The sequence below is a fragment of the Gymnodraco acuticeps genome, unplaced genomic scaffold (genome assembly GCF_902827175.1).
Source record: "Gymnodraco acuticeps unplaced genomic scaffold, fGymAcu1.1, whole genome shotgun sequence".
NCBI classification, from domain to species: domain Eukaryota; kingdom Metazoa; phylum Chordata; class Actinopteri; order Perciformes; family Bathydraconidae; genus Gymnodraco; species Gymnodraco acuticeps.
Window position 1 is genome coordinate 507,043 of NW_022991487.1, and position 10,139 is coordinate 517,181.

Sequence of the window (10,139 nt, forward strand, 5' to 3'; positions counted from 1 at the left end):
TAGTGCTTAGTTAGAGATTGTCTCTCTAAAAATCCAGAGCTTTAGACCTATCCAGGCAAAGCTCTTTCTTGATTAAAAAGCATAAAAGGTCAAGTCAGTGGTCTCACAGAGAAAAATGCTCTTTCAAATAAGGCTGTGACAGTGATGGTCATCCCTCCTAACTTTAAGCAAACCAAGGAGAGAAGGTACCACTTTACAATAAGACTACCCTTATAAAGGGTTTACGAATAGTTTGTAATCCATTTATTAATTAGGTTGTGAACACTTTATAAATGATTAATAAGCTTTTATAAGACAAGAGATAAGCAGGACAACTGTGACCGGTTGCTTGCCAAATAGTGAGCCCACATATATCTGTACTGCTAAGCCTTGGTATCTGTTGTTCACTGAGTTGATTCTCGCTAAGTAGCCAATATAAGGCTTAGTCATCTTGCCAAATAGTGAGCCTGTGTTGATGTATGAAAACTATGTTAGAACTGGTTTATAAATGGTTCTTAATGATTAATAAAGTGTTTACAACCTAATTCATAACCTAATTATAAACCCTTTATGAATCCTTTATAAGGGTAGTCTTAGTGTAAAGTGGTACCGTGTTTAGTTTAGTTTTTTGTACTGCACATAAATTATAATCTACTCATCAAATGTTTTACCAGATTAGAAACAAAACATTTGCAGATATGATACAGTAATGATGCTGAGCACTAATGTGTTCTTAAAATTATCTCTTTAGGAAATGATCAGTTTACGAGCACCACATGCCACCTTACATTAAAGGTCTCCTATCATGCAAAATGCACTTATTTACGTATTTTTTACATAAATATGTGTCCCGAAAATAAAACCCTCTCTTTTCCTCCGTACCCACATCTCTAAAAACGGGGGTACAACGGAGCTGATCTAGATTTGCGTCAGGTATGACGTCATATTGGAAATGTAGGCTGGCTTTACACCCACGGCCCTATCAGAAATGTTGCTATCAGAAACAATGCGCAACGTGTTTTTGAAGTAATATGGTCTGTGTTTACACTAGCAAGCATCGCTAACACTCAGAGCTAACCTGTACTGGAGAGAGTATGTGTAAAAAAGCAGGAAATTAAAAAAAAGGTACTCACCTTGTGGTAAACCCGCAAGAGAAAAAGCATTTGAGCTCCATACTGTTTCAGAAATAATCCTTGATGTGGTTTGGAACATGATGGCGTTTCATCACGGCAGCATTTAGCTGGGTATCTGCAGCTAGAATTCTGACAGGCACAAGCTCCCCCTCATCTTTTTTTTTTTTCAAGCTAAGGACCCAGAATCAGCACTTCTCTGAAAACGGAGGGATGTCTAAAATGTATGATCTGTATTTTGAGCAAAACACTTCATATACGTGTTTTTTATATATTTGTATATATCTGAGACCCATACTATATGCCTAAAAATAGCATGATAGGAGATCTTTAAGTTTAACATTGCAATTAGGCCTTCATCCAGAGGATGTCAGCCCTCCTATGTTTATTTCAGAGGACTTTATTGTCCCAATATGAAACACCTCTGTTAGAGAAATGTTGTGCATCTGCCGTAGAAGTCTGTATAGCCTTTCTGTTTGTATAACAGTGAGAGATAAGGATTACAAATCTGTCAGTAAACACACATCTGACCACCAGCTCCAACCATCTCTTCCAAAGGTTTCACAGTGCAGGTCCGAGAGAAACGGAAATAGGTTGAGGTCTTTCTAATTTCTTATCTAGGCTACGGCCGTTCCCGGCGGGTGTTTGGGGATAGCCTGAGGTTAGACCTGAAAAGTGGATCAAAAATGGAATAGGTCGTTTAAATAGGGCAGATGTTTCTGTAGGAACGGCCTGAAGTATTTTCTCCAGCAGTGTTCAGCTCAGAGAGAATGCAGTTTATTCGTAGTGAACTCAGGAACATGTTTTCTTTGTCAACTATATTAGCACATAAAGAGATAGTCCCTCTCTGACAAATAAGGCTATATTTTTTGCACATTTTCCATAACAATTAGGATTATGCACATATTTATGTTGTCTACCTTAGATCACATCAGGACATTGGGCACAAAGTATTGCATTGTATGCTTTTTAAGTGCATCAAATCTATTTTGCAGTCAAAAATGACATTTTGTTTTAGCCTTGCTTGCATTGTGGCAATGCCAAACGTTTGCAGCTATTTTGCATTTCTTTGTAGACAATTATTGTACATGTTCTCATAAAATGTGGTGTAAACACTCAACCCTCCCCCCTATGTAAGCATGGATATATTTTGATTACTTTACACCCAGCGTAATCAGATAAATATACATTTGTATTACTTATATTAATTACTCAAATCCGTCAAAACGAATGGTATCCCATCATTCTCAGCTAAACTTTCTCCAGTGCTTCTTATCAAATGTTTCAAACAATCAGAAAACATTTGTACTGCTCTTTGTTGACATGATCTTTTTGCAAGCTTGTAATGTGTTAAATGCTTATATTGCACTGCTGTAATATTCCTAAAAGGCGGTGACAGGTGCCTGATGCAAATCTTTCCATCACTATATTTGATCTCCATCCTCACTTTGGGAGGGGGTAATGGAGCAAAACTGAGACACTGATGGGATTATAGCCCGCTGCCATCAAACTGAATGATACTGGAAAGCACAGCCAGTCCACCATCAGTACATCTGATAAAGTGCCACATTTGCTCAACAGCAAAAACTCTCAAAAGACAAATAGCATTTGAAAAGATGCCACTGTATTTCAAAGCACGAGACATGAACCATCTCTTGTACATAAACACATTTTTATTCAGCCCGATATAGGTTACACATGAAAAAAACAAATCAAACTAAGAACTACTTCCCTTTGCGGAGCTAATGATATGACAGTTTTAAATCAGCTTCTGTCCCCACATGACAGCTGCCAACGTTAGCTGCCGTGAGCTGTGAGGATTGAAGCATAATCACATGCTACGACTGACCTGAGGCTTCTTTCTTTTTTTACTCCTTTCTTTAAAAATAATACAAAAAGAAAACATATCCCCTCAGCAGTCTTTATGAATGTTCTCACTAAATGATATGGAATGTAATCTTGGAAATGCAGGTAAAAAGAAAAGGAGATAAGAAACTGACGGAATAAAAAGAAGGAAATCCTGTTCCCAGGCTGCTACTGTGTGCGAGGAGAACTTTAGATACAAAACTCCACCTCAGTCCAGAAGGACAAAGGAAACAGAACTGAAGCGCTGTGAATCAGTCTCATAGTCCTCACACGTGGATATGAATAGAAAGCACAAACCTCGATGCTCAATAGTTCAAAGGAAATGTACGCGGCTTGCAGATCAGCTTTGGAGTCATAGACACAAAGCAAAGACTGAGGAGGGAAAAGAGGGGGAGGGTCTTAACATTGAACTAGTGTTAGTCAGGGGTTTTCTGAACTTGTACATTTCACAAAGTGCACATTTTTATTTATATTACATCATAACCAATTTTTGGAAATTTCTCATTTTCTATTATATAACAATGAAAAATGGTTAATTCCACACACTCCCAACCTAGCCATAACCACCCTCCTTCCCAGCTGCTATACATCCGAATATAAAAAAGAAATCAGTAAATACATGCTGCAATGACGCCCACCGAATTGAATCTATGTCCCCTGTTTGTTTTTTTAATCCTTGAATCTCTTACAGAACACCGTTACTGTCAGCGTGCGTTTATAGTTAAAATATATATATTAATCTATCATTAAATAGTATGCCTCTTGCACAGTCTTGCATGCATTGAGGAGCATTTTGGGGGCAAGCTGTACAAGGAGGCGTTTGTGGACGGACTCCAGGAACTGTCGCCGCCCGGAAACGCTTTCCGCCCTTTTCTCCTCGTAACCACGTCAGTCCAGTGTGTTTCTGTCGAGTGAGCATTTTGTTTGTTTGTTTGTGTGTGTGTGTGTGTGTGTACGAGTGTGTATTTGTGTATGTGGTCCTAACATCAAGTTTCAACAGGAGCTGTGCAGATCACTGAAGTTTTGTTCCAAGCTTTCGTTGTCTGTTCCTACAGTGAATCAAAAACAAAAAAAGGATCGAGTCACAAAACAAATGCAACGGCCTCAAACATATTTAAGGCATTGTCAAATCAAATTTTAAAAAGACAGTTATTGGATTTATATCAATGGAATCGCAGCATATAGTGCATTTGCTAACAGGGACAAGCTATACCCACACAATGTTTTGCAAAAAAGTGCATCTGGTGAACTTAACGGGTCGAAACTGAGGAAAGCTAATGCAGCTTATTGACTTCTTATTTAACCTCCTCTGCGTATGAATAAACTGCTATATTAATGACAAACAAATGACAGACAGTTCATAGGTGGTACAAATACTTATTTTAAATAAACTGGGAGCATCTTGTTAGCAAATGAGCTAACAACCTTGCTAAGTGACCGAAAACAGACTAGCTAGCTTGGAAAGTGTTCCCCCCTCTTCTACCCATTACACCGGTTTCCAATCAATAAATGATGTACCATTTTGGGAACACAATATCAGGGGAGATAAAGGCAGTTCAGAGAAAAAATAAAGAAGCTCTGGAAGTGATTGTGACTAACTAGTGGTAAAATGTAACCCTGCATCTAAATAGTCTAGTTGCCTGCTCAGAGTTTTATTGTGAACCCGGAAAGGTTTTATGATAGAAATGTACTGTACGGTCCCCAGCAAATAGAAACTGCCGGATGCTAATTTGCCTATGTTGGGCAATTTGAACAATTAGCATTAAAGCTGATGGGGACAATAGCTAAAAAATGGCTTGGCCAATTTGGGAATGGTTTTGGGGGTAATTGAGGATGCCGAGTTCATTTCTGACATTTTCATGATCAAAAATGGCAGTTTTAAACAGAAAGCGCCAATATTTGTATTGTCTGTGGGCTGATTTCTTTGTGTCGATTTGGAAGATTTAGGGGACTTCAAAATATGTACACAGGTGAAGACTGGTGTGCTACTTTTAATTGTGATCAGGCCTAAATGGGGCTGATGTGGTGTAGAGTGTTCTTAATGATCTTACCTTGCCTCGGATCTGGTCACTGTATACTCAAACCATAAGATGTTGGGGATCAGACTTGTGTCTCGCACCAGGAAGTACTCTGATATTGGCCTACAAATTGGGAGAGAACAAATGATCAGACCGGTTTTATCTAGTTATTCAGGCTGCAGACGAATCGTCTTCCCCTGTGACAGAAGAAGGAGGCAGAGAGAAATGAGAGCACTACTCACCAGGCTGCTATTTTGGGGAACAATGGTGTCAGTACCTCTTGTGTGAAAAAGAACCACATTATGCCAATTGTACAACCAGCCACTCCGCCATAGAAAACCTGGCTCCAGGAGTGATACAACAGGTAGACCCTGAGGAGGAGACAAATAATGTTCAGGAAAATACAAATTGTGTCTTGATTGTTAAACTAAGTCTCGCAGCATGAACTTTAAATAGTTTCACACTTAGTTATAGAAATATTTAGACCGGAAATAGCACCGTTTTTCTTTTAAGTCAAAGTATAACACAGAAACCATAATATAAATGTTCTTGTCCACCAATGCCATAGTTTCACGAGCTTCATAGATTTTTAAAGCTTAAAAAAAACATTTACTGAATTCACAGTAGACCTTTACATGAATTTGGATAACCCATCAATAATTAACAGGTTTTTTTTGGTGGCAAATAGAAAATATTTGGGTTTTTGGACATTTGGTAAAACAAAATATCAGGAATATTTTTCGGTATTTTTTTTAGACAAGAAAATAATTGTCAGTTCAGTTGATATTAAAAATGACTTGCAGCCCTACCTGCTGTACGAGACTGATAAGGCTGTGCCCAACAGGATGATGGACAGAATGTGTCTCCACAGCAGGTCCACACAGCGAGCATTGTTCGTTTGATGCATTCTGGAAAAAAAGAAATCAGCATGAGTTCTCAGCGAACCACAACCTCATGGAACGCACCTAATGAGTGATAATCAAAAACAAGATAATGAAATACATGCCCTGCTGGAATAAACATGTAAATAACACATGCAGTGTTTCCCACAGATCTGAAATATACTTGGGGGGGTGGTGGTAGCGGGGGGGGGGGGGGGTTGAGGTGACGTGCAACAACATTAACCTTTCTGTTGGTCGCTTGTTAGCAGACCCTTCACGCGATGGCAGAGCGAACAGGTACAGGCAGGATCCATAATGATAGACCTATAGTTTAAATTATCTACTACCTACACATGAACATATGGAAATGGGTTACTATTTTAAAAAATAAATGTATTTAGGAACCTATCCATGTGATTTTTAGTGGGGGTTATTCATGCATATTTTACTAATCACATTACATTTCATTTGGCTGACGCTTTTATCCAAAGCGACTTATAATGACCGATTACAGGGACATTCTCCCTGGAGTAACTAAGGGCTAAGTGCCTTACTCAAGGGCACACTAGTTGTGGTGGTCCTGGCGGGATTTGAACTCACAGCCTTCCGATCTTCAGCCCACCTCACTATCCATTAGACCAATCACTACCCTCTCAAATGGAAATATGCGTTTACATAAATGGTGACCACACCGTTTGAGACCCACTGAGAACTTAGACTAAGTTAACTATCTAAACACTCAGAGAGTCCTTTACCTCACCTGAGCTGAGGTTATCCCGAGCTTGAATGACACACAGAGACCAATCAAGGGCTTTGATTTATGATCTGTATGACAGTGGCCATGTCGGCAGGCCACATCATGTGGACAGCCAGTCACCCTGTGTGAGGCAGGCCACTTAACAGGCCAGAAGGAGGCGAGATCAGAGCAAGGGAGCGAGGGATCATTGTCCACAAGTTAATCGATCGCAGATGGCGTCGTGGTCACGGACGAATAAAAAAAAAAAACCTAAATGGGTCGCGAAATATACTTGGGCGACCGTTAATATACCTGGGCGGCCCGCCCAAGTATAGTCTATGTGTGGGAAACCCTGTGCTTATAAACACACTTTATTCACACGAATATGATTTCATCAAACACTTATACAATGCATGCATTCATGACACCATTTTTAAAAGAGTTGCTAACATAAAGTTATTATTTTCTAGATCTATTTTTTTTTTTTAGCTATTAACCTTAATGGAATTCTTCAATTGTAGAAATTAACAAAAAATATGAGATTTGAGACATGAACATTATATTAGCAAGTTGCTACACTTTCGCAGCTTGATGTTTCGACCCTTTAAAGCTCTCCAAATACAAAGACAAAACTCACCTTAAATAAAGGAAAAGAAAGAAGTAAACGACAAAGAACCACATTAGCTGGGAATGACTGGAGGGCATCCCATACTCTGTGTGCAGGGTTGTGTGAGCTCCTGCAAAAAAAAACACATTTTCAATATGGACCACAATTACATAAACAAAACACCCAAGTTGAAGCTTAAGTGTGCGTCTCTTACTCTTTAACTTTATACAAATATATAAGGTTGCTGGTTGGACACAATTTAATCCATTTGAAGAATATTTGCATAGACTGGATTTGAATTGTTTTGAATGCCAGAGAGATTGTTTTCTTTGACATGGAACTAATTTCACAATTGATTTATGATTTTTCAGTGATGCCCAGCGCTGATCACCTGCACATGGGCGCGGCTCTCTGAAAATGTGCTTCAGCACCCAGTTCACCCCTTCATTCAGGATGAGCCCACCGAAGAAGGAAATCTGTAAAAAATAAAAAGAAGTTCACCACTTAAGTGCTTACACATTTCTGGCCTGCCTGACGCCATACTTCAGGGTCCTTTGAGACAATTAACAGTGTGACAAAACTATTTCTAAAGTGGTGCTAAAAGTGCATGTGCAGAACTCACCGTGTGCAGCTCCCGTTTAAACACTATGAGTGTGACAAAACCCACAAGGACTGCTATGGGTAGGAGACTGATGTAGGCCAGCATGTGTCCCATCAGATCACCTAAGACAAACAGACATTATATAGATACCACTTTTTTAGAAATAGTCTGACATTTTACCTGCATCACAACAGCTCCATTTGCAACACCAAAACATATACAATTATAACAATTGTAACAAACATTTAAAATAACATTACAATCATTGAAGACAACATGTTCAGGACCTCTCATCGTGCATTTGATCTGGGATTATGGTCCATATTTACTTTTAGGATTGACACAAAAAAGTGCTCAGTGTCGCCAATGTAGTAGGCCCGCATTAAAGTCTCTGACAGAAACGTGTACCCTTGGCCTTGTACTATAATACTGTAAACACTCGAAGGCAAATGTGCAGTGGTGTAAAGTAACTAAGTGCATTTACTCAAGTATTGTGCTTAAGTACAATTTTAAGAGAATGTTGTGCTACTTTGTACTTCTACTCCACTACAATTCAGAGGTAAATATTGTAATTTTACTTTACTATATTTATTCAATACCTTTAGTAACTTTTCAAATGTTGATTAATGATTTGAATTATATTCAACACTTAAATCAGACTTTAGGGACAATTTGCATAGCGGGTACTTTAAGTATATTTTTACTTTTGTACTTTTACTTGAGTAACATTTTGATTGCAGTTATTTTACTTGTAACACTCAGGTACTTCTGCCTTTACTTAAGTAAAGGCAGAAGTAAGATCTGAGTACTGCAAATGTGTGTACTCGGCCCAAAAACCTGGCGAGAGTCAAATATCTACTTTGCACTTTTGCAGACGGATTCAGTGTTGTCAAAAGATGTTAAAGCTTATAAACCCCAGTAAAGTCGCATAACAGTGGGAGTGACACTTTAAGGGATTCAGTGAACCCGGATGGTTGAAATATTTAGCAGTAGGAAGCTGCTGTGGCTGAAAAGCAAAACCACCATTTAGATAACTAACACACCACATTATGTTACGTTGTTATTTCAGACATCTCCGTGCAACGTGGTTAAAGCTAGCTAATTTACTAATCTGTATGAGGCCAAATAGCTAGCTCCATTAGCCGCACGAAATAGCTAGTTATTCCCACTACAGTGAGTCATTATGTTTGAGTGTTCAGTATGCTTGAATTGTGCGAAATAATTCCTGCAGCACGCGGAATATTCGCTTAATGGTGAGCAAATATATGAAGACCGATATTACGGCAGCTAACAGGCTAGCTAGCCTTCATTGTGGACATTAACTCCGACTGCGCATGCGTCGCTGTCTCACAATTCAGCAGTCCGGGGCTATATTCCCCGCTGAGCTCGACGTTCTATACTGTCTCACTATTTGGCAGTATCACCAACGGCCGTGTTCATTCAGCAGCGCGAAAACACACGAAAATTATAAAAATTCGCACAGTGGTTGACATCCTCATTAGTTAAAGAAATATGTTTGGTTTACGTACCTTCCGGGAACTCTACGTGTGTCAGAGATATGGACCGCCATTGAGGTGGTGCCGAGCACTGCTCTTCCAACGCCATCTTACCCGGACACAACCGGGCAAAGTGAAGAAACGCCCCAGACACGTGTCGCACCAATCCGGGAGCGGAGCTCTGAGTCCCCGGCAGAGGAGCCGCCGTCCAATCCCCACAGATCACCGGAGAGGAGATATTTTACCCATAGAGAAGAATTATTGAATGAAACTAAAAAAAACACAATAGTCCAGCACTTGTAAGATAACTGTACTCATTCAGAAAAAAAAAAATATTTATCAAGTTACTAATTTAATATGTCTATAGGCTATGTTTCTATTTGTATTCTTTATTTGGAGTCACATATTTACAGTTTGTTCGACAGATAATTCTATTAAGTGACCCAAAAATAGCAAATTAAATTACAAACAGTTAGTAAAAATAAATAATAATTCATTGAATAGCAAATGTGCCTACTTGTAAGTCTATATGTTTTCTTTATTTAAGCAGGTTAATTGAGATTACAATCTTTCTCAAGAGGGCAGCATATCACAAACACCACAGACAATAATAAGATAAGATGTACTTTATTGATCCCAAATTGGAAAATGTTTTCGTTGCAGCACCATGTCAAAGCAGGGCATTGAAGAAGATAGAAGATTCAACTTATTGTCATTACGTAGTACAGGTACTATGTAACGAAACGGTTTCTCTGCATTTGACCCATCCTAGTGTTAGGAGCAGTGGGCTGCCATTATGTACGGTGCCATTATGTACGGCAGTCG

General features: G+C 39.0%; 1 protein-coding gene across 1 annotated transcript; it reads right to left on the bottom strand.

Annotated features, from left to right (window-relative positions):
* Positions 1-2,762: 2,762 nt before the first annotated feature.
* Positions 2,763-9,503, bottom strand: dolpp1 (dolichyldiphosphatase 1). The gene is made up of 8 exons (XM_034196739.1): positions 9,348-9,503; positions 7,840-7,940; positions 7,609-7,693; positions 7,248-7,347; positions 5,803-5,901; positions 5,236-5,364; positions 5,027-5,116; positions 2,763-4,024 (listed from the first exon to the last, which is right to left on the bottom strand). Exons 1-8 carry the CDS (start codon positions 9,421-9,423, stop codon positions 3,988-3,990), a joined length of 717 nt encoding a protein of 238 aa, XP_034052630.1. The 5' UTR covers positions 9,424-9,503; the 3' UTR covers positions 2,763-3,987.
* Between the last annotated feature and the right edge of the window lie 636 nt (positions 9,504-10,139).

Excerpts from the sequence above, each read along its gene's own strand:
- dolpp1 (XM_034196739.1), bottom strand. The coding sequence starts at position 9,423 with ATGGCGTTGGAAGAGCAGTGCTCGGCACCACCTCAATGGCGGTCCATA. Across the intron at positions 5,902-7,247 it reads TTTCTTTTCCTTTATTTAAG|AATGCATCAAACGAACAATG; the intron begins GTGAGTTTTGTC and ends CTTTTTTTCCAG. Across the intron at positions 5,117-5,235 it reads TTCCCCAAAATAGCAGCCTG|GCCAATATCAGAGTACTTCC; the intron begins GTGAGTAGTGCT and ends CCCAATTTGTAG.